Here is a 26,035-nt window from a genome sequence, read left to right on the forward strand (position 1 = left end):
ACTGTATTTCATTCATAAGTAAGAATGAATAAATTGCGACAGTTTAATAGCCGTAAATCAAACACGGCAACTGGCGCCATCCAGAAATGACGATCGCAACGTGACCTTGACTGTCACCAGCCAAAATAATTGATGGCTGCTTTGCTCAGATGACTTAAGAATGAACGTTTTATTTTCTTGTGTGAGATGCTTGTGTCATGCGACGTGGAAATAAGGCCGACACTGGCCCTGATGATGTGTCCTCCTCCTTCGGCCGGCATTTTCACAAGTTTCAAAATACAATGGTGGCTCCGCCCCTTCCACTATATAGACCAGGTGGCGACCCTTGAGGGTGAGATGTTTCCATCGCTTTACGCTAAACTTAAAATTGTGAACGCAAAAAAAGCATGTGAGTATGGAATAGTAGTAATTGAGGAGAAGGACCATGATATTGAAAAGGAGCGCATAAGAGAATCCTGATAGGAAATCTGAAGAATAAAATAACTGACTGACTGCATATGTCAGCTAAGGGAGGGGAGCAGACGGAGGGACAGATACAGAAATAAGGGAAGAGGGAGGAGAGGAGAAAAACATGCAGAAGGAGGCAGGTTGGGTTGTTGGAGTGATGGAGACACATCCCCATCACTGCTCCCTTCCAGGAGAAAGGTATACAATCTTTGTGTTGCTACGACGCAACACTTCGCTCGGAAAAAATATTCCCCTCCTTGTGTGTGTGTGTGTGTGTGTGTGTGTGTGTGTGTGTGTGTGTCTGGCAGAGAATTGCTGACCTTGGGCCAACCTTGACTGCAGTTTCACTCTGGCTAAGCTGTGCTTTAATTCTCAAATCAAAAATTTTCTTTTTCTCTATCACATGTAACTCTCACAATGCTCTTGTCGCTTTGCTCTTTAGCTGTGTAGTTACAGTTCTTGAGTAAAAGCAAAAAAAACAAAAAACAGAAGGAAGCAGACCCATGAATGTAACTAATATCTCAGATGAAAGGGAACAGATGCCTCAAATATAAATTTTTTAAATCATTCACAGCCAAAGCCAGGATAGCAAACCCCCCAAAAAACTAATTTACAATTCCATATTTCTATGTTTAAAATTGACTGAACTTTGTCCACCGTCTTCAAAATTTAAATACTCGACAGTGTCAAAAAGCCAAGCAAAAGTCAGATGTGAATTAGATAATATATGCATCGTGTCAGGGTGAACATGAACAATGTGAATCTTAAAAGGAAATCAAACTTTAATGAGTTAAACAGTTTCTTTGAAGTTAACCTAAGGTCATTTGGTTAGAACCAGGGTTATTGAGAAGTGAAAATCACAGATTCCACTACAGTCAAATACATTTCATAGTTTCAGCCTGGATGGCAGTCTGACTCACAGATGTGTTTCATCTATTTTTATGATTCCCATAATGCAAAACTGGCCGGCATTACCATCCGTCATCTCCGTCATGCAGGAGAATACCTGTTTAATCCATTTAGTTTATTCTGTTTTATTATATATCTGCAGCACTGAACTCAGTCTGTACTCATGCTTCTTATTTCTAGCTGGCCACAGTTGAAATGACAACTGCCACACACACATTTCATCATCTGCAGGTTATGAACACATGATCAAAAAGAAACGACTTCCCCACTGGGAAAATCCACGTGAATGCCACCTCACGTCGAAACAACAACTCAGAAAGTCGGAGATAAGCACAACCTGCTTGACTATCTAAACCAATCAGACGAGCAGAAGTGGCAGGTAAATCCCACAGTTAAGAATATCAATATTTTAAAATAAACTCAGACCTTAACTGAACAGCGTGGGAACATTTTGGTTATTGACATATTCTTAAATCTACTCTGATTTAAGATGAAGAAGTGTGAATATGAGGATCACCAAGATATCTTAATCCAAATATAATGACTGCACAGTACATGCTCACATTTGGATTATGCTTCAAGGATTAAAAGTGTATAGGTTCTGTGAATCTCAGATAAAATTATCTAAACTTCCCCTGGAATAATAGCATACGTTTCCTCCCCGGGCTGTATCTCTGTAAGAAGGTCAAAAAAAGATAGGGGTTATCAACTACTTAAAAAGCTGCCCCTGCATTTCCTCCCATAAACCACGGTTCCACCATCACACCTCAACCGTCTTCCTCAGTAAGGACACCTTCCCAATCACTCGTTCTCCCGGTCTTTCCCTCCCCTCGTCTCTCTCTTGCTACACCCAGTGAGTAATGGCGGGAGCAAAGGATTGTGGCAGAGAGCTATAAAAGTGTAATTTGCTCCATTTTCCTCAGGAAACCAAATTCACTTTCTGTGCTGTGTTACAATCTGTTAACATTCAGATGGCCAGCTTTTCAGACAGCGCATTACCCGCCTACACGCGCTGCTAATGACCCTCACGCAGAGTGCAAATACTCGCGAGCAAGCAGGGCAAGGACACACAAGCCATAAGTGTATAAATAGTACAAAGTGTAAGCACATATTTTTGCATGTGCACACACACAAATACAAAGGCTCAAGTTCTGGTTGTAATGGATTGAGAAAAGGGGAAAGAGAAGGTGGGAGAAGGGAAAGAGAGAAATTATGAAGAGGAAAGGTAGATAGAGAGAAACTGTGGAGTATGTTTCTCTCTGAATTAAATTAAATAACTTGCTCCATCTCACTTTCTGCTCCTGAAGAAGGAATACCGAGCTATCTCTGCTGCCCTACAAGTCTTTCTACTCTTTTAATCCGCCTCTCCTCCTCTCTTTTGCTTCCCTTCTTTCTCCTCCTGTGTAAACCTCCCAAACTCTTGTTCCCTTATCCTTTGTCACTTCTTTCATGCCTGACTCTCTCTTCTTCCCTCACTTGTTCAATTCTCTCACACACTCTGATCTCATCATTCCACCCTCACAGCGATCCTTTCTCTCCTTCTCCATCCCTCTCCTCCATTTCCACCACTCCACTCTCAGGGTGCTAATAGCCTCCTCCTTTGTTCTTGGAGAACAGCGGGGAACAATGGCGGAGTGAGGCTTGTCGTTGTGGCAACAGGCATGGATGAGAGAGAGGGAGAGGGACAAAGAAGAAAGGCACAGAGAGAAAGAGCAAGCACAGAGGGGATGCTGGTTGTTAGCCGGGCGACAGGGAAGCGAGCGCCGGCTAATTACACTAGTTTCTATGCACTCCGCAATTAAACCCTGATGCGCAGGCGCGCGCGCGCGCGCGCGCACACAGACACAGACACACACACACACACACACACACACACACACACACACACACACACACACACACACACACACACACACACACACACACACACACACACACACACACACACACACACACACACACACACACACACACACACACACACACACCGCCTGCGCTCAGAATATCCAGCGCCAGCCACACATACACGCACTCGCTCTGCAACATCAGAGAGAAAGAGCGAGCAAGAGAGAAGGTGGCAGAGAGGCAGAAAGGGCGGGGAGGCTGGGAAAGGAGAAAAAAAAGAAATGACAAGAAAAGACTGAGGCTATTTTGAATCAATGCTACTCTACTCAAGTAGCTGACTAAAAGTTCATCAAAGTTCTAGCTCAAAAGCAGAGATCAACTCTATGTGAATACTGTAAGTTGAAATTAAAGAATTAGGTGGCGTGGCAACCTCATTACACTTGCATACTCACCACCTTAATTTAACAGTCAAACAAGCAACAGTTGCTGCATTGTCACCAGTTGGCGTCAGCTGCAACACTATCGTATGAATTCCTCTCCTTATATCAGTTCTATCCCCTCCCACTCTGCATCTACCATCAGTTCATCTCTATCCATCTAATCAGCTCATCTGGCCCCATCTCTCCACTGGATGATCTCCCCCTCTCCAGAGATGAAGAGATTTAACTTCACACAAATTAACAAACTGGGAATATCGCAGGGAGTGAATGAGAGGTTGAGACAAATGTGAGAGAGAGAGAGAGAGAGAGAGAGAGAGAGAGAGAGAAGAAAATGGGGAGACTTGCATCCAGGTCACACCACCCTGTAGGGTAGAATTTATCCTCCGTCTTATAAACACCTCTTCCCAGCTTCCTCCATCCTTCTACCCATGCCCTAACACTGTTTCCATTAACACACGACTCAGAGAAACATGTGTTCCATGCTGTCTGCCTGTCTATTCTATTATTCATGCAGTTTAATGCTCGCCCAAAGTGTGTTCGTTGAGGGTGTTGGGAGTTCATTCTAAAGAGCAGGAACATGTCACTGCATGTCTGAAGACCAGCTGATGCGTTGGTCACATTGAGATTTCAGTGTTCATAGCAGCTTAAACATGTGCACGGGTGTGCACATGCATACAAAAATACACACAAACACACACCGACATAGATGCAGGCTGCCAGTGAGGCACATGAGGAGTGAAAGCAGTCACATTAAACAGCCAAACTTGTCCTGTTTCGCATTCATAGCCTCAGTCCATTTTCATAATGCATTAAAACCGCCGCTGAGAAGAGAGGGAGACACAAAGGGGAGAGGAGGGAGATGAGGAGGGGGTAGAGAGGGAAGGAGACATGGGGAGAAAAATGGGAGAAAAATGGGAAAAGGAGGGAGAGGGGATAAGAAACATTCACAAAGTAACCCAAAGCTGGTGAACGTACGGGGATGCAAGGAAACAAGATAAGGATGAAGGGAAGGGAGGAGTACGAAAAGAAAACTAGTCGTAGAGTCAAGATATGGGAATAGAAAGTGCCTGATAAAGGCGCACAACGATTAGGAGAGTGAATAAAGGAAGATGGGATGCGCTGATTAAAAACAAGTAAGGATGGCAGTAATAGATGGGGAAGATGATTCAGTCACAAACTTTGACTGTGTATTAAGAATGCATGACGGTTTCTGGATATGTGAATCTGTGTTTGCAGTGCAACATGGTGTTTGTGTGTGCGTGTGTACAGTGGCAAGGGGCAGAAGGTTCTCTGTTTCAGCACCAGCAGGCTGATGAGAGTTTGGGGCCAAACAGCCTGGAGGCAGTATTGGCCTTGTTACTCACTCTCTCTCTCTCTCACCCCCCCCCCCTCCTCTCTGTGTGCGTATCACACAAACAGACAAAAAATCTCAAATTTAAGCTCAAATTTCAAGCCATGCATTTTGAGTACAGAAACTCATATCATGACCACATGGCGAACGCATGGAACAATTAAAATGAATATCCACTTCAAACAAGACTACTTTTTATGGGTCTGTCATCATGTTTTAGCTTGTTGAATCTAAAACTCCATTTCATGATATTTTTGACTCAAATATTGAATCAGATGGTCCTTGGAATGTAAAATAATTAATAATGCTGCCTATCCAACTGAGAGCTAAGTGTAACACCTCATTCTACAGATATGCACAGCTTTTCATTTCATTGTGGCTGTTGACCAGATTTTACCATTATCCTACAAACTCACGTTACAAAATACTGGGGTGCAAATGTGAGTTAATGTGCAGCTCAAGATCTTCACACATTTGACAAGCTAATATGACCGTATATATTACATTTTTCGGAGAAAGTGGTGAATGTAAAAGAAAGGTTAATTTTAACATGTGCATATTAAGTGTCCAGAAATGGGCCTCCAGTGAAATTCCCTTGACTCTATGTCTGCTGCCTGTGTAATTATGCAAGTGTTGGCATTCACATTAGCCATGAAAATTGTTTAGAAGCTGACTGTGTAACAAGGTTTTGCTTTCTGAAACGGTTTTGGAAAAACATTTTCCCCTATTAAATACAGAATGAAAGTAAATTTGATAAGTCTTGAAACTTGCTTGAGGTTTGTAATCCATCACAGCTAACACTTTGCCTGCTTATTTCTCGTCTTTGACAAAGTTATGTTGTTGTCATCAGTGACACTGCTGGGAAACTGTGGGGAAAAAGTGTGATGTGTTTATGACCTGGAGAGAAGCTATCCAAGTCACATTAACTCAAATTATCCTTACATTATGCTTATCCTATTGTTTGCCTCCAAGGTTTGATTTTCTGACAAAGCCTCCAGTATGTCATGAATATATTAGTTTTTACACAATATATTGGTGTGGCACAGTCAACTCTCAAAACATCTATAACCAAAACTAACACACTGTATAAAATCAACTTTGGCGGAAATAACATTTGTGAAGTTTGCTAGTGGACACAGTACCTAAACCGAGTTACAATCTATATAAGATGATTTTTATTCCCTGAGCATAAACAACCAACTGCTCAGATGGAAAGAAAACAGCAAAACATGAAAGTAGATGGTAGAAATTTAAGATATATGACTTGCAGTGAACATGCCGTGCACCCAGTATGATCTATGTCTAATAAGCTTCAACCAAATCGGAGACAGAGACTAACTAGAACGAGAGACTATCTGTTTATCGGTTGGGGAGGGAAGAGTTAAGGAACCAGGCGAACAGTGGCTGACGGCATCCAAAAGCCCATCTCTTCCAAGTCAATGGCGTGAAGGCTATCTCACACACACCTGACAGAGACAGAGTGCTGCCAATAGTGCCAGAGGGAACAAGAGAGAGGGAGGGTGGCAGACAGTGAGAAAGAAGGGGGGGAAAGAGGGAGGAGAAGACAGCTAAAGTGAAGGAGACAAAGAAAGAGCAGAGGCATAAAAAGTGAGATGGGAGCATGATGGTGAACACTGGTGGAAGGATGACTACTGCGTGTTTTGATTTGAATACTTATTGTTGATGGAAAAACTGACATGAGTTGGAGGATGCATCTTGTATTGCTGTGTTAAGTGGGCTGACGACTGAAAGAGACACACCACACACTAAAACTTTAATCAGGCATTAATAAAAACAATATCATTACAGTCTGCCTAAGGTAGTATCAACACACACCTCACTGAACCTGGCAGGCAGGCGCGCACACACACAAAATTGCAGTTCAGAAAACACTCAGGCAGACATTAACAACCTCATTGCTCATTTCATTTTTCCTGTTTTTACTCCGTCTCGGTTCCCCTCCTCTTCATCCTGTCGCTTTTTTATTGCCTTTCATCTGTCAGTCTACCTTTAAAATCATTGTGTAAGATAAAGCACAGTGTATGGCTATACAAGTGCACACGCTTCCACAAATGAGCAGCTAGACGGGTAGTGAAAAAGCAGGACGACTGAAAGCACCGTCTCAAGGACAAAGGTAAGCCACTCAACTACTGTCTGAAAGCAGAACTGCTTCATATAGTGAAAAAGGGCTGAGACTTGAGCCAAGCAATTTTAAGAAGCGCAGTTCCCCAGCCACACTCTTCGCAAGAGAAATGAAGAAAAACTATGGAAAAAATGGGAAGCCAGACACAAAATGAACATCCAGAGAGGCACACCTGAGTGCCGTAGACTTCTTTAAAGCGTAACACGGCTATAGAAATCTCTCTCACACACTTTCTGTCTTTGACAAAGCTGGACTGTAAGGATGAAAGCACTGAATAAAAGCCGACACAGGTAAGGATAACGGCGGCACTGAAAGCAGACAGGAGTTGCAGACAACAAGGACAAGGAGAAGTCGGAAAAAGTAATTTTATGGATGTCCCTAGAATATACGAGGGGAAGGGAGATGAAGAAAAACAGCCTGAGTGTGAGGGTGGATGCAGAATGGAAAAGGGTAATAAGCAACAAGGAGGATAGGAAGTAAGGCAGCCAGAGGAGGAGGAGGTGGAGAGGGCAGAGAGAGAGTGAAACGAGAGAAAAACTGAATAAGAAAGTAATAAAAAAAAACATAATAAAAAAAATACTTTACTTTTCTTTCTTGGTTCTGAATAATCCGTGCCCTATATACACACTGAGCTATGTGTATGCGCATGCATGTGAGTGGATCACGCACCGATAACATTACACTCCTTAATTCCTAATTAATCCCTCTAAACTGGATTATGGCGCAGAGCCTGACAAGTCCAGGATTCCATCCTTCGCCCTAAAGACTCTGTGTGTGTGTTTGTGTGTGTGTGTGTGTGTGTGTGTGTGTGTGTGTGTGTGTCACTTTGCTGTTTTTCAGTTTGAGGTCTCATAAGGCCGGCCTGTCCTTGGTTATATGATGTTGGGAAATGAAGCTGACAGTGTCTGGAGTCCCCTATGACACAAACGTGTGCGCACACACACACACACACCCCCTCACTTGCACACTCTCTCTCACACAGTGTCCCATGTACACGTACAAGTGTACACACACATACACAACTGCACACGGAGTCCCTCGACCACATGTCTTGAAACACTTATGAATTATTGTGGTGAGCGGCAAGAACTCTTAGCATTACTTTACACATTTTAAGTGAGGACTCATGGGGGATATGTGCTTACTCACATAACACACACAGCTCCCCTGACACACACACTTGTCCTGGTTTGAAAGCTGCCACACAAACTGTCCCATGTGATGTATTCTTTATTACACCACAGTTTGAAATAAACCAGAGGGCTCGACAGACACCAAAAGATAATGAATTCATTTTATGTTCCATTGTACTTTTTAGACGAGCTGACAAGTGCGCTCCGTTGCAAAATAGATTTGATTTCTCTTCATTCCCATATTTCCTTTTTAGGGAAAAACTTGAGATATATACCAAGAAAAAACTATGTGGGGCTAATTTCAGGAGTAAATCCTAGAAGACGAACAATGTTCTGATACCCGAGAGGATGAGATTGGAGCATGCTGTACAAATGTGGGGTAGTCGCTCTGGGACATGACATATATACACAACATATGTTGTGAACTCTATACAAGCGCATGTTAAGACACACTCTATATAATTGTAACACCCTTCTATCTCTCCCCATAACTCACATTGTTTTCCACTTTCGACAAAAACCTAACTACAGTGAAATTCCACTGCTTTATGACAGGAAAGTCAGAGGGACAGGAAAACTGAATTTTCCCCATTTTGGGACGGACAGACAGAATAAGGTGACAAAGTTCTAAGAGGTGGATGATAGAAGATATGATATATGAAATATGATAGAGATTATGTAAATACAATAAACTATGGAGATAAAATTTGTCTTATCCGGTTGTTATTGGAAAAATGAGGAAGAAAGGGTAATCTTTGTAAAACTGGCAAAACGGATGATGAATATTGATATGCTTATCTACTAGGAGCAGAATGCAAGCTAAAATGCCTCTCTTTATGTTGTCTGTAGGGTGGGTTGAAGTAAGACATTGGTGATCACTAGCTATATGGTAAACATTTGTAGTTCTCATGTCCATCTGTTTAATTAAAAGAATGACAGTTCCATATCTAAATAAACAGTAGCTGTTTTGTTGTACACAGTGAATTTCAACAGCTTAAACTCTAACCTTCAACATTTTCGCTGTAACATACAGTAACCCATTCTAGGTGTAGTCTGATGGATGGATGAATGGATGGATGGAGGGGGATTACAAAGGGATAGATGGAGTAAGTTGGGGAGGAATTAGCATGCTTTCTTGCGTTCTACGCCTCAGTGGAGCACTACGGGGCTTGTTGATGCCTCTAAGTGCTATGCAGTATTAAGCAGACAATCTCTAAGGAGGCCCAGTGGCATAGTGCGTAAATGCATGTGCGTGTGTGTGCGCGCGCACATGCTGACTGACCACTAACTGTGTAGAGTTAAGTACAAAGCCCTAAATAACCTGTTTGGGGGAAAAAAGGGGGGGGAAAGGACGTGGAGAGATTCAGTGGAGTCAAACATTTTCAGAAAAGCAAGGCATTAAAATGCTTGCTGTGATGTGTTCCACCCCTCACAGAGAAAAAAGCACAGACAGACAGACAGACGCAGAGCAGAATAAGATTAAAAGGCAGCAAAGCGTCTCGGCACATCCCGTCTTTTCTCCCACGTACTGTATACTGACAGAAAGAAAAAAGGGCATAGAGAAAACACATGTTGATCAAGTCACCTTTTGCTAAGAGCAGGAGCGTCATCTCTCCTGTAGAGAACTTCACCGTAATGAGCCAGCGATGTAGCGTGTCAACGTGACCAGCCTGAACACTGTCTCTACCCAGCCCTCTCATTTCACCTCTTCTCACTCCCTTCGCCATCACGTCTAAATTAACTTGCTTTCCTCATTTTACCTCACCTCAATCTCCATCACTCTGGTTGCTTCATGTCTCTCCACCTTTTGATCATTTGTCATTACTTCACTCCCTCCCTCAGTGCTCCCTTCAATCGTACACAGATCACTCCTGCCTCCATTCGTCCTTCTCCAAGCCTCATTCATCCTGGGCCTCTTTCCTTCATTCTGCCCTAAATAACACCATCCGTCTTCTCATCTACTGAACTAAGATTAGTCTCCATCCATCTGAGCCTTTGACAATAAGCTCTCCAGCTTTTTTTTTTTTTTTTTTTTTTTTAAAGAGTACATACAGGTTTCCAAAGTCACATCAACAACATTTAAAATAAACCTGAGCAGAATTCAAGATATAAACAAGATCAATACAGTAGGAAACCTCAATGCTGAACCATAGTATTTACAATTACTGAATACTGATGTACTGGCTTCTGCAGTGCAAGTGTGAACCTGCTGCCACTGTAGGTTTTTGTTTTCTCTCACAAACAGTGCACTGGCCTTCATGTTTGTTTCCTTCAACTGGCTTCAATCAAGCAGCATACTTGTTATCATCAATCCAGCCCCAAAAAATGTGCACTTTGTGGGCGGCAAGCTGTTATCTTTCTTAGTCTAGCCAACCATCTCTTGAGAAGTAGCTTTCTTTTTAAAAAAGCTCCTGTGTTGCATCGAGTACTACCCACATTTTTCAGAGTCTGGAAAAAAGGGAAAGTAGCATGTTTGGAGCACTACTGAGAAAGATTTGCAGGCCTGAATATCTGTAAAACCCTTAGTTAAATGGAAATTTGATTGAAAAGAAAACTGCCTTTATCCACTGAACACATCATTCAAGAATTCAAGAATCATTTCCAACACCACCCAATACTTATTTTTTTACTTTCATTTTTATTTTATTACTATTATTGTTATTCTTATTATTAATGCTGTTATGGTCCGCTGCTGACGCAGTATTAAACCACAATTTTCTTTGAGGCTTGAAAACAAAGATAACCGTGAGAGGGGAAAAAAAAAAAATCAACATGAAACTTTGAAAGCACAAACTCTCTGGGTTCTTCAAAAACTTTCGAGAACATACTTACAAAGACATTCTTGGAGAGATCTATAAATATCGCTGGCGTACCACCCTATTCACCCAAACAGACAGGAGTAGCTGCTGATACCATGTGCATGCACAACAAGTCCTGAACGGTTTACTCTGCTCACTGCACATCTACACTCCAGCTATTCTTGCAGACAAAGCACATCTAAGTAAAATACACACAAAACAAAAGATAGGGACACTACGCAAAACACATGAGTTGCATTGTTTATAGGTACCGTGTGGTTGTAGGACTGCAGCTTGTTTCATGTGTAATTCAATCTCAGGTGAAATGGCACTGCTTCAGCTCCTCTCTGACTTACTTTTCTGCCAACACTGTTTAGACTGATATTTCATATTTTTACCGTAATGAAACAGGAAGATTAGGAGTTAGGCAGCAGTGGTTTTCCCCTCCAACAGTGGTCAAAACAAGCTGCAAAATGATTAGAGATTTCAATAAGGTATTGGTCACTCGACGGGTTTTGTTCAAGCCAAGATGGAATTTTCAGAGTTTTTGGGTGAAGCCGGACTCCAATTTCCAGGCGCAGTCAAGCTCTACGGCCGCTCTGAAATGGTACAACTCCAAAGCCCACTCACTCAGATCAATGCTTAAAGCAGTAACTCCATTCGCACAATGACAAATTACTCATCTCCTTTCTTTCTCTTTCCTTCACTGTTAGTCCCTGATGCCCTGCAACTATCACCCTGCTATGCCAGTCTCAGTTTCACCCTGCAGTTAATCTGCTGGGTGGAGTGATGTGCGCTTGGGGAGCCGACAAGAGGAAGATGAAGGAGATGAAGGAAGAGGGGAATGAGAGGAGAGGGAAGCTGATGGGGAGATGGCCATGCATTATTGAGCATACAGAGTGGAGTTTTTAGGGGATGAATGTGAAAGCATGTTTAGGGAGAACCTTTTCCTCTCTGCCTCCCCCGCCTTCTCCCTTCCTTCATTCCTTGCCCTCCCTCCAACTTTCCTTTCCCCAAGAGGATGGCCACATCTCTTATTCAGCAGGGAGGTTAAAAATTCAGAACTAGCATGGAGGAGGTGGAGGGGCGAGGGAACGAGAGTACCTGAAAATGGTCAAAATGAAGGAATGTCTTTAGGGAGTTTTCTCCAGTGCTAATCTGGAGAGCTCCTTGCTTAGATTAGACATGTGCGTGCGTGTGGTTTGTGTGTGCGTGTGTGTGTGAGTGTCGAGGGGAGGGTGGGTGTGTGGTGAGGGAAAACGAAGACGGGGGAGGTAGATGAATAGAAAGGGAAAGGAAGCGGGAGCAAGAGGGAGTTAGACATAGACTTTCATGCAGTGCAGTGTAGTGTAGCACACAGCATGGTGAAAAATTAAGGTGCCTACAGGGAGAAGCAGAACCCACGTCTCACAGAACACGACACATGCAGATACTGAGTAATGGAGGGAGGGCTTCCGCATGCAAATACACACACACACACACACACACACACACACACACACACACACACACACACACACACACACACACACACACACACACACACACACACACACACACACACACACACACACACACACACACACACACACACACACACACACAGGCAGCTGAGCACAAAGACAAAAGAGCCAACAAATAGTAGTTGACTGAGTAGAATATACACATAACAGAATTGTACTCAAATAAACCATCCCTACCAGCCCATGACAGACAGACACAAATGTGTGTCCACATACACAGTCAAACGGTTACTGGTAGTAGATTAAGGTCAGAAAGTGGAGCATGGCCTGGTCCACCAAGCCTTTTAAATACCATCTGTGTCTGGTGTGAATGCCACTGGGTTATCCATATTACACACAGCCTCCACAGCTGGAGACTAGGAGCTTTTTTTAAACGAGCAGCAATAAAAGCTGGGCAGGTTTCAACACAAGCTCACATACACACACACAGGGACAAACAACACAACAAGTGCACCTTAGGAAAGTTGGCATAAGTGTGTACAAAGTTTGGGCGAAATTGATTGTTTTAATATGTGTGGTTGTGTGAGAACCCTGAAGACACAGTCTGAGCCATCAGCACAATGGAGACGATCGTCTAATAGCAGCCTAATAACTCACTAGAAAGCCAATCCTGCATCAGCAGCAGCTCAAGGCTACGGTTAAACTATTCGAATGAGATAGAAGCTTTGGACTTTAAAAGGACACTTTCATATTCCTCTGTTGTGGCCATCTATTCTATTCAATTCCATTTTATTTGTATAGCGCCAAATCACAAGATACATTGTCTCAAGGCACTTAACATAGTAAGGTCAATATTACAATATTACAGGGAAAACCCAACCAATCCCACAATGAGAAGGCCATCTATCTTTCCTTTTCTCATTTCACAGCATGCTGTATCTTAACCCCTCCACCAGTCTCGTGTCGTTGTGCTGGTTCTACCCCTCGTTCATTGTCTCTTTTCATAAGAAGCCCTTTATCAGGTGGAAATAAGAGGTGCGAGGTGAGGAAATAAGCAGAGGAGAGGGAGAGTAGAAGCAAGGGAGATGGGGGTTAATGCTCCTATCTGGTCAATTCCATCTTTGAAGTTGTTGCTCCATTTTTTTATGTATGCTATCAGTGACATCAAAGTGGGCTAAGTCTCCTATGTGTGTCTATGCATATGTGCGTGTGTGCTTCACTCCCCTCAGGGATAGGTGGCTAATATTGCAAAAAATAAACAGAGAGGAAGTCACTGCCTCAGGCGGAACAGTCAATCTGCACTTTTAGCCACACTACACTTCTCTCTTTATCTTTCTCATGATTAACATACTTTCTATGCGTATCGTAGACATGATCTCAGTAAAACTGCCCTTCCTCCACAACCCATCAACACCAAATTTAAAGCACCTTTACCTTGAAGAACACTGATGCTTAAGAAAGGCAGATGAGCCTCGCACATGTACACATACAGCAAACATATATTAAAAAAATGGAGGGGGAAGGAAATAGAGTATGCTGATGTGACCAAGACAAGCTAAACTGAAGGGAAGAGTGGGTGGAAGTGAAGAGTGTAGGTGTGCAGAGATATATGCCTTCATCCTCCCACCTTCCCTCATGTTTTTTCCCCTCTTGGCCTACGTGAAAAAAAATCACAAACAATGGGAATACTTAGCATCTGTAACAAGCTTTTTAGCTTATTGGCCAATCCCTCAATTAAACACACACACAAACTCAAACATTACACATGTTGTCACACACACACACACACACACACACACACACACACACACACACACACACACACACACACACACACACACACACACACACACACACACACACACACACACACACACACACACACACACACACACACACACACACACGGAGAGCCCCAGCTCAGCTGTCATATCACTGGGAACATTTAAATGGTAATGGTGTTGGGATGAGAGATTGGCACGCGTGCTGGCTGGGTTGCGGGCTGACCGACTGGCTGGCTGGTAGGAAGAGGAGCCAAGTGAAGCGAAAAAGGCCTATTCCATTTAAAAACAGGATAATCTCCAGGAGAGAGAAAAGGCAGCAAGGAGATTAGGCACACAGCGGTAATGCTCCAGCATGAGTACACAGCTAATTTGCATGTAAAACAGAGGAGAGAGAGAGAGATGTAACGAGGGCGGGATGGAGGGAGTGAGACAAAAGTGTGTGTGTGTGTGTGTGTGTGTGTGTGTGTGTGTGTGTGTGTGTGTGTGTGCTTGCGTGGGCTCGCTCGTACTCACATATGTGTATGCGTCTGTTTGTGCATGTGAGGGAGCTATTGCGTTTGGCAGTGAGAGCCACACAGATGTGTTTGAACCTGATAAGGCCTGATGAATGAGCGTCGTTTTGCGGCTGTTCCCCAACCATAAAGAGATGGTGAATAAGGAAACACTCGCTATTGCCGCACAGAGAATACACAGCAAGGCTCAGAGAGTGAGCGAAGGCAACCAAATGCACCGCTACTGTTGAAGGCTTAGGAGGTATAGTTAGGATTTAAACTTAATCAGTGGTACACATAAACACTTACATTTACACATAAACACACAACCCAAAACATAACCTCTACAAATCCAACCTGTCATTTACAGGTTATAGCTGCACATTGAAAAGCTAGTCTATATATGGGCCATAGGTGCCGTTTAGATTCATGTATCTCACAGACACCACTGTACAGTCATTCAATCGAGTGGCCATTTGCTGGTGGCAAAAAGGTGCAGAGAGAAAATGGGGGATTAGAGATGTTATTGGAGAAATGGCAGCATCCAGAACTGAAATGAATAAGAGAGAATGGAACGGCTCTTTCTGAAGCATTAGTGACCCTTGCATTAACCTGCTTCTCCTTCTGCAGCCGGAAAACTGCATGATTTATTAACAAGGCCGGCTACTGTAGGCTACACGAGTACAAACAGAGATATACACACACCCACAGAGAACTTAAAACACATTACACACAAGGATTTCAAAGCCAATAGTAATTTAGCAAAATGGCACAAGCACGCACACACACTCTTATGGCTTAATAAAGTGTGCCCATTCCTCATTTAGTCATGTAAGTGCTTTATTTTGTACATATTTTAAACAGTCTCCAGAGACGGCAGCTCTAACAGTTATCTAAAACCCTCACTAATTATACACCAAATGAACAAACAAACACACGCAATTAAACCCTGATGCCTGTGCGTGCGCGTGCGCGTGCACACACACACACACACACACACACACACACACACACACACACACACACACACACACACACACACACACACACACACACACACACACACACACACACACACACACACACACACACACACACACACACACACACACACACACACACACACACACACACACACACACACACACAGTAACTCACAAATGTTTCTTGGCTGTGACCTAGAGGGAAGTGGGAACCAACAGTGGGAAAATAAACATGCTCTAGATATGGGACGTAGGGGGTGGGTTATCAAATTGGCGTGGAGGAGGGGGAGTCGGGGAGGTAAGCCAAGGTAAGGAAAAAGCGGGGTCTACCAATTTCTCCCCCGCAGCTAATTTTAAGAAAAATGTTCAGGTCATTTATCAGGCCTTGAGCAAAAGGTACATCTACACTGATCACACAGAATTTTAAATCACAGTGTTCACCACAAACAACCCTGCAAGAAGAGCAGGAGTATTTCATTTGCATTTATTTCATTTGCATGGAAATTCTTCTTTGACTAAAAATGACCTTGAAATCTTTCACTGTCAAAAAAAGAAGAAGAAACAAACAAGAACTATGTAGCAGAAGTAATGTAAAAATGTAATCACGAACACTGCACAATGCCCCTTGGTCTTTTATTGCTAATATATTACATCTCTCATCTCTTTAACTGATGGGTCTAAACCTTGAGCGGCTCCAGTCAATCTCTCTCTCACACACACACACACACACACACACACACACACACACACACACACACACACACACACACACACACACACACACACACACACACACACACACACACACACACACACACACACACACACACACACACACACACACACACACACACACACACACACACACACACACACACACACACACACACACACCTACAGCGAAGGGAATTGATTTTATAGAACATAGGGAGATCATTATTATAATTGGTTTGTAAATGTGGCTCAGCTCACCCACCCACTCTCTCAAGAACATAACCAGCATAAAGATGCCCTTGCACAGGCCAAAAATGTATGCAGCAACAATAAATGTGTCTTAATATTACATGAAGCAAATGTGTGATGCTGTGGCATGTGTAGGTGTGTTATGTAGCGAGGTCCAGTGGATGGCATCAACAACAAAAAAAGAAAAAAAGATTTGAAGGCGTCCTTGACATTTTTCGGGGAAAAAGGAGAAATGAGGTCAACACACCACTGAAACACATTGACAGAGACTGAAACACAGATGAGGGAAGGGTTTAAAGGCTGGAGAATTGGGATATGAAAATTATCTTCTCATTATGAGGATTAATAATCATATATGCTCTTGGCCCTTTTCTTTCTTTTCTCTCCCGAATCAAATTAATCACCAACGCTCCCCATAGTCCAGTCTTTCCCTCTGCTCACTTTTTTCACCTACCTCCTCCTCCTTCTCCTCTTTTCTCCAACTCTTGCTCTCTTTATCTGATTCTTTCGCTAATTGGTCATTCTGAGGTGTCAACTTCAACAGGCACCTGCTATCAAACAGTCTAAAGAGTGAGAAAAGTACATTCCGTCCTGCACTTTCCACAACAACTGGATAACTATCATTATAATCAAAACCAAGAACAAAATAAATACTAAAAAGCACTTACAAGTGAGGAATTACGAGCTGGTGGCTGAAGGGAGAAAGTGGGGATAGGCTTGCTGCCTTAAACTGAATTGCTTCACAGACTCATACTTGCTCATAGAGCAGCAACTAATGATTAGTTTCATTATCCGTAGATTTTTTTTTTCAATTAATCAATTTGTTGTTCTGTCCATAAAATGTCATAAAAATGGTGAATATTAAACAACTATGTGATGCTCATGTCAACAAGGGTGTTTGGAAAAGAAAATATTCATTAAAAAAAAATTCTGCAGAAGATGGCAGTATACAGCAATAGCATGGTCTCTCCACCAAATATATAGCAGAATGTGGCTAGTTACACACTAATTAATAGTTGTGAATACTCTGGATTTTAGCTTAAAATAGATATTTCTTAATCACATGAAGCAGACGGATGTACAGCTTCCTATAATCTCAGGCTGGGCATCAATTCAACAACATTCAAAAGCATAGTTACATAACACAATTGAACATGCAATCTTATTAAGCCTATAAAATCACATTTTCTTTTCAAAAGGCAGTGGTTAGGTAATAAGAAAGACACCCACCACACAAAATGTACCCTTTACCTCAATATGGTTTATCGGCATCACACAAATGGACAGACTGAACCATGTTGATGAAACTGGCATGCAGCCTGCAAGCGAGTCTGAAAGAATATGCCCAAACAGTTCTCAAGGGTGGTACACCTTCTGAAAACCTTTGCACTGAAAAACCTAACTCAATCTATTGACTGACATTAAAAAATGAATATTTATAATATCCCGTGTTGACATCTGAGTTTCGTATTTCCATCCTGGTGAATAAGATGTTCAGCGGCATAATAGCAGTGACCTTGGCTGTGATGGTTGTTTGCCAGGCAAGTTAAGCAGTTTCAGAGGAGGAGAGGTGAAAAGTCTCAAGGTAAAGAAAGCTCGGGAAGAATAAATCAACCACGGTGGAGGTTTTCTCCAGTAGCAGTCTGCTCATGTTATTGCTTTGCCTGACCTCAGAATCACTGTTGAAAACATGTAGCCAAGTAGGTTCAATGCTGAAATACAATTTTATAAAGTAGAAGATCTATCTGTGTGTGTGTGTGTGTGTGTGTGTTTAGCTAAAATGGAGCTCAGATGTACAGAACTAACCTTATACTACACAATTTATAAAATATTTAACAAATGCTCCATAATAATTTTGCTACAAATGATAATACAGAGTTATGTACAAACTGAACCATTTCATGTTAAACGTCTGATGTCAAAGGCTTTGGGGGTTTTCAACTGTTAAATAGGAAGTTATTCTCTTGTTCAGGCAAAATCCATCCTACCATAACAAAACTTCACTCCATCTTAAAAAAGTGATGAAGATTTTCAATTAGCATCTCTGATATTTGATTGGATTGTGGGACAGAATTGTTAAGTAGATGGAGAGCATTAGGAGCATGGAGGATAACTGTCCTGAGCTTGATAAAGTGGCGGAAAACGGAAATAAATACAGAGATAAAAAAGATAAAATTATACTTCCACTGTCTGTGTGTGCATGTGTCAAAGTGTGTAATTGTGTCCATGAGAGCCAGAGGGTGTGTCTCCGACCATCAGCTCTCTGCTCTTCCACTGAGCCTCGGCGGTCAACACCCCTGACCCTGCCTTGAGCACGCCACCACCCTTAATGTCTTCTTTCTGTGTGGGTGGGTGTGTACATGCAACCCTAGCTGCGCTGGTGGGCAGCTGATGGAAAGGAGGAGGAAGGGTCAGGGAGGGTCATCAGAGGCTCGTTGTGTGGTGTGGGTCTGCTTTGGCTGGGTAACAAGGAATGGGAGGCGCAAGAGGAGGAGGAGAAGGATGAGGAAGAGTAAAGCCTGGGCTCCCAGAGGTGAAGTATAAGGAGAATGATAAGGAGGTCAGGAGGAATTTATTAGGCCTTGAGCAGTGTGTTTAAGCAAGAGAAGGAAGGGCGAGGGGTGAAGGGTCAACCTGCAGCTGGTATCTTATTGTGAATGTGTGCAAGTGAACACACAGTAGACACACTGTAGATCAAACCACACATGAGTATTCACAAGCGCACACACATAAAACAAAAGATGACTAAACAGCCCAACCAATTCCCAATTCTGTTTCAAACAATATTTCACTCCAAACTACCAGACTTGAAAATATTCAAAACACGCACAGGAAATCAACAACACATACAGAGTCATAAGCACCTTGTGTCTATCTCCGTCTCTCAAAGTACATCCACACAGGCGGACAGACAGACAGGTGCGGGGCTATGAAAAGGCCACGGTGTCTTTATAGTCAGCTCTCCGAAAAGGTTATTAGACATCAACCGGTACAGGCGGCTGTCTCAGCCAATAAAAATTGGAAGCGCGGATGCACAGGCTAAGGGGGTATGGGGGTCAAATTAAAGAGTGACAAGCGGAAGTTAGGACTTGCCATACAGGTGAATGCAGATGGGACAGCTGCCAACACTGACATTTAGATGACATCTACAGCTCACATCAGCCATGTGTGCCTGCCCAGTCCTGTTTATGTATATGACACAAGCAAGTGTGTATGTGTGTAGTAGGACTGAATCTGAAGGTCAGATGGAATTATATACACCCCCGACACACACACACACACACACACTGTCTGTTAGAGAGTTCCTGGTATCCAGGTTATGATATGAATATGGAGGAGTTAGAGCAGAAGGCTCAGTGACACCGGGACAAGGTGATAGGAGTGGACAGGTGTGCGCATGTGAGCGTATGCCCGTGTGTCAGCGCTTTGTGCCAGGAAAGCAGGTGGCTAGTCAAAGGACATCAGTGACCTTCTCCTTATCCCTCTTTCCATCTCTCCCTCCGTCTCCCAAGTCCCAATTCCTCTCACCCGGATGTGAGCTCTCTAACTTTGCACAACAAGTCATGGGCACATTGAGATGAAGGTGTGGCTGGTTTATTCATGAATTCGTGTGAGTGTCTGTTTTGACATGGCATTGCTGAATAATGTAAATGTGCAGTGTGTCCTCCTTGCAGAGAATAAGCGGGGTGAAAAGGGCCCCAGAAGACGTGTGAAAAAACAACTAAATGGAAGTGTGTGTGTGTGTGTGTGATATTCTTACCTTTAGTGGCTGATGGAAGAAGGGTAGGAGGATTGAAATAGATATGGAGTGGCAGGGAGAGGAGAGAAGCAGAGAAAGACAATGTTTATGATTGTGAAAACACAAAGTGATAACCATAGTAGTAAAAACATACAAGCCACACACTCACTCTTTGTCTGCGAGAAGGACAGGGTGATTTTGGCGAAGAGCTCATTGTTTTCAAATGTATCCTCTTTTGCCTTGGTCCAGAAACTGCTCTCCTTGAGGTCTTCTGGTCCGATCTAGTAGAGAAATGGCAAAAGAGAGAGAGAAAAAAGGAGATAATAAAAAATTAAAGAAGAAGCTGTATCATCAAATTGACGAAATTTTTCAAAAATAGTCATCAGTGCACTTGGCAAACAATGAGATGAGCAGATAAAGAAGTTGAGAGAATAAAAGAAACAGCAGGTCAGTATTAGGAAGATATGGCAGTATTGTGGTAGTAGGCGGAGGGGACAAAGAGGGAAGGAAGGAAGGAAAAGGGAGCGGAGGAAACAAGAAGTAATTTTCTCTAATCTTCTTTCCAATGTCACAACCACAAAATATATTGTGCTTCAGGGCTCCGCACACAAAAATGCAAAGAAACACTTCTTTTCTTCACCCATACTTCGTGTGCTCACTCTGTAACCCTCGCTATGTCTTGGTGTTGCACTCTCTCTATTCTAGTCACAAGTCACAATTAACTTCTTTTTTTCCTCCACTTTTGGAGTGTTCTCATAGAGGGAAAAGACAAAGAGAGAAAGTGAAACCAAGAGAGCAAGTGAGAAAGCAGTGGTAGTAAATTTACAGAGAGCAGGCCTTTCATTATGGACAAAGTCTCAGGGGTGGGGATGTAGGACGGAGAAGACAGAGAGAAGGAAAAGGAAATGTGATATTGGGATGAGCTGAAAGAGCAAGAAAGAAAGAAAAAGACCAAGCCAAAAAAAAAAAGTTAATTTAAATTACAAAAGAACTGTCCTTTCTAGCAGCAATTTAATTATCTTTCAGCGGTGCAGTTAAAAGAAGAAAGCTTATTAAAAAGCAATTTCTGTGACATCCTCGTCAAACACTCACCAGCGAGGGAGAGGGAGAGAGGGAGAGAGAGCGAGAGAGAAACGAAATGCTGATGAAGTCTGCTGAAGCCATTAAACAGTAGCTTTAGGCTAAAGAAAGACAGAGGGCAGTTTTGATGTTTTAACCATCACAGATGAGAGGGAGGGGAAGAACATGAAGCACATTGTCATGAGATACACGTATGCGTGCAAGTCCCTTTAGTTTAGAATCTCACTGTTAAAGATCCATCTCACGCAAAAGCCCACCCTGAGCTATTTCATATTGTATTGTAAAACTTGGCGTGCATACTTTAAATTCAGTAGGAATTATTTACAAAAAAAACGTTTTTACATGAGTCTTATACCCATGAGATAACAAGGAGCTGGAATACAGTAGGTTATATCTGGCTTATGTCTTCGCTAATTTCTGTAAAATGCCATTGTGATAATTCTAACTGTAGCAGGAAGTTCCTTGCAGATGAACAAAATGTAAAATCTACACAGGTCTTCTTCCAAGGGAGCAAAATATTTATACTTTATTAACAATCAATAAATGTAGTATATAATCATGAAAATTTACATTTACATCACCAGATAAATTGACAACTTTGCAGTGGCTTTCTGAACATTAATGATGACCAATTCTCCCAGGACTCACCTTGCTCCAGTTGGCTCTTTTCATCTGGACCTCAGGCTTGTACTCCTTCTTAGGTTTGAGCCCAAAAGGCAGGGGAGGTGGTGCAGGGGCAACCCAGCCTCCCATGCCAAATGGAGGGGGTGGAGGCATGCCTGGGCCCGGTGGTGGAGGAGGGATACCGGGACCCCCAGGTGGTGGCGGTGGTGGTGGAGGTCCCATCCCTGGTAGGGGTGGAGGAGGTGGCGGTCCTGGCATGCCAGGAAGGGGCGGGGGTGGTGGAGGTCCTGGCATTCCAGGTAAAGGAGGTGGTGGTGGAGGAAGAGGAATATTGGTTTGACCTGGTAAAGGAGGAGGGGGTGGGGGCAGGGGAAAAGGTAGGGCTGCGTGGCCTGGTAGGGGCGGAGGTGGAGGTGGAGGGGGCATGCCAACACTCTGGCCAGGGAGAGGAGGGGCGGGTGGTGGAGGGGGAAAACCAGGTGTTGGCACAGGAACAGTAACCGTGACAACTTTAGTCTTGGCCTCTTCCAGATCCTGCGACATCTTTTCAATCTGCAGGGAAGTAAGGGCACAGTAAATGATCATTAATGTTGATTAACATCTACTCCGGGATATACTACTGTATATGAAAAAAAACATGTAGTCATGTCTTGAGTGTTGGTGGCTATTTATTCTTGGAATTGAAATTAATTTAGTTAAGATTAGGCAATTTCCACCATTTCCAGTGAAAAGCCATGCCAACAGAGTGATTAGGTTTGAGAGAGAAAGAAGAGAACAAAGAGGGGAAAAGAAAAACAGTGAGAAGGATTCATTTCTGGGCAGGACTGGGGAGAGAGATGGGAAGAGAACGGACAACAAGGCATGGAGAGAAAAAAACAGCAGGGGGGGATTGAGTCCACAGAGGAAGAAAAAGTTTTAAAGAGGAAGACAACATTTTACATTAAATGTGAGTGTGAAATCATTTTTTTTATTTTAACATTGAAATAATGATCAAAGTATTCATATGAGCGAGACAACGATTCTTGACAAAACAGTCCCAAGTCATTAAATTCAGACAGGTAATATTAGGGTGGGAGAGAAGACACCGAGTGTTGAGTGGGAATATATTATGTGATTTTAAGAGTACATGTATATTGAAAATGAAAATGAACAAGTGAACACTGAAATGACTTGCCCATGGTGTTGCTCAGCAAACTAAGCGAACCATAAAGAAGTGACTTCACAGTCCTTTCAGTGTGCAGTGGCTGATTTTCATCTTCACTGAAGATGTTTCTACAAACCATCCTGCACCTGATCACTAATGCTGGCGAGTATGGGAAGTTCTGTGCATGTGAAGAGAAGTTTCTTTACTGCGCGTATTCTTAGGTGTATGGAGTGTTAACTGCGTGATGTGAGTGTCTGCACGCTGCATGACAAATTGTGCCATTTCCTATGACTTTGAAAAGAAGACAGTAACAGGCATAAAGGGCCTCCGAGGCAGGCTTTCTTAGTGAGGCGGCAGATGAAGAGTTGGGCACAGCATCACATAGCAAAACAGTGAGGGATCTCTACATGTGAAGAAATCTTCGATGGGCAGTGCCTCAAACACAGAGAAAGTGAGCCATCTTAGAATGAGAAGCTTGTTTGATGCCTGGCTCGTGATGGGGTTGATGCTTTGGACAACTGCATGTGCATATGCGAGTGTGTGCGTGAGTGTGATTGTGAGTGTGTTTTTGAGCTTTTGCGTGTTGGGAAAATGACTCTTTGCCACTTTGGATGAAGCTCATTTTGGAGCAGTGTAATTCTCTTACTGACAGAAACAAACACACACGCACACACACGGACGGTTCTGGGTCACTTGGTGAGTTTGTGAGTTGGGGTGTCACTGTGAGGCAGAGTCCAGCTGGTGCGGCAGCAGGACACTGACAGCTAAACAATCCTCATCTTTGCGCACGCACGCACGCACGCACGCACGCACCTTGGCCTTCAAAATGTCTGTTTGTCCTGTCTCCATCTTCTTCCTTTCTTCTTCTTCTTCTTTCTTCACTATTTACACTCAAATTTCTCCACTTTCCATGTTTCTATTGAGTTTCTTCATCTCTGAAGTATTGGCCTCTTCTCACAATATTTTTTTCAGACTTTTTTCTTCTTTTCAAGCCATTCTAACATTTAAGGCCAGGAGCCTTCTGTGCTCGTGTGGGTGTGCACAGTTTTTGGTGCTTTAGACTGCTGAGATTTTGCACTCCTCGAAACCTTGAAATATTCTACTTCTTGCAGCTTAAGTGGAAATTTCTGTTTTGTGTGTGTAGGTGTCCAGGACAACAAAGAAAGAATGTATTGATTCTGTGTTAATGTTTTGGTTCTTTTATGTTGAAAGTGTCAAGAAAAACATAGGAACTTTGAGACAAAAGATTTGTGATACTGGATTCAACTTGCTTTCATTTCAGTGAACTTGGGCATCTACTTTAATCCTGAAAACACACCGTTCCACCCATTGGATGCAGCGCTACTTTAGGTGAGTTTTGGCCTGTACAGGCCTCAAACTTGACAAATTGTACATTTTAAAAAGTTCCAAGTTGTCTAATTCTATCAGTGTAAAGCCTTTTAGGAACCCCAACACCAGTGCACGGCTGTTGACACAGAATTGGTTCAGATGTATTGCGATCACTCTTAAGTGTTTTACACAGTTTCCTACAAGCCTTGTTTCCTTTTTTTATACCAAAAATAAGCAAGTGTGGAAAAAAAATGTATATGGTTTACTTTCAGACTAATGCACAAAAGAGGGCATGTGAAATCTACAAAATTAAAATAAAAAAATGTACATATGAAGAACTTTTTTAAAAAGTTGTCACATTAAGCTAATTGACTCAATACTTCATAGTAGAAAAAAATAACCTAAAAACACCTTCAAATAACAACTTTATGAGATTTTTACTTATTTGATTTAAAACGATATTAAGGCTTGCAGAGACAGGTGGGAGTGTGTGTGTGTGTTTGTTTGTACCTGCTGTTTCAGAGTGCTTAGCTGTTGTTGTAGTCCCTGGTTCTCTTTTTCTCGCTCCTGCTTGGAGGAAGCCAGCTGTTCCTTCTCTTGGCTCAGGTCCAGCAGCTTCTGCTCATAGTCACCCTCCAGCTTCTTCAGCTCTACCTGCAACTCGTGGCGTGCCGTCAACTCTGCATCCAGCTAATACACGTGTAAAGGGTTGTGGATAGAGACAGAATCAGGCATAGTTCCTAAACATTGGAACCGTTTTTGGTGAGAAATCTGCGTAGCAATCATTTTCAAAGTGCATTATTTAGTGGCCCAAACAATTTCAGTAATGTGCTTTAAAAAAAATGGATACTGGGCAACTTTTGAAATTGGAGTTCCTGGTATGTTTCTGTACTGAATATTCAGCTAATGTGTGCAACCTTGACTCGTGCAGTACCACCAGTGACAGCCACTTCCACCTGGTAAACAATCTCTTCCAATTAATTTGGACAACCTTTTTCATAGGCGAATGAGTAGGCAAATAACACATAATAAAAATGGTTTGCATATTGTAATCCACAAAGGCTTTTTTTTGAGTAACTGAAAAAATTATGTAACACTGAAAAATAAAGTTGTAGATTTGTATAGGCATATAAAAAAACAATGAAAAAATCAATTCTGTACTTTTTAAAATTTCCCTGCCCAGGATTTTGTCAAGCAATTATTCTTGATAAGAAAAATAAAGGCTGAGTAAAATTAAGTAAGAATGGATTGCTGCAATTCAGAAGGAGCACTACCAAAAGTAATTTAAAGGGATAATTGAGATGTATATAACATCAGGTAAATACAGTACAATCCTGAAGCAACTAAAACAAAACACACAAATTCTCAA

At 42.5% G+C, this 26,035-nt stretch overlaps 1 protein-coding gene across 2 annotated transcripts in view; it reads right to left on the reverse strand.

Annotated features, from left to right (window-relative positions):
• The window catches only part of LOC118318994 (protein diaphanous homolog 1), an 88,899-nt gene that overhangs the window by 31,099 nt on the left and 31,765 nt on the right, over window positions 1–26,035 (reverse strand). For both annotated transcript variants that reach the window (XM_035649020.2, XM_035649019.2), the window contains 4 exons: window positions 25,177–25,356; window positions 22,218–22,745; window positions 20,659–20,770; window positions 20,511–20,519 (listed from right to left, as the gene is read on the reverse strand). In XM_035649020.2, the coding sequence (XP_035504913.1) occupies window positions 20,511–20,519; window positions 20,659–20,770; window positions 22,218–22,745; window positions 25,177–25,356 (829 nt within the window). The remainder of the gene's footprint in view (window positions 1–20,510; window positions 20,520–20,658; window positions 20,771–22,217; window positions 22,746–25,176; window positions 25,357–26,035) is intronic.

The sequence above is a fragment of the Scophthalmus maximus genome, chromosome 9 (assembly GCF_022379125.1).
Source record: "Scophthalmus maximus strain ysfricsl-2021 chromosome 9, ASM2237912v1, whole genome shotgun sequence".
In the NCBI taxonomy this organism is placed as follows: Eukaryota; Metazoa; Chordata; class Actinopteri; order Pleuronectiformes; family Scophthalmidae; genus Scophthalmus; species Scophthalmus maximus.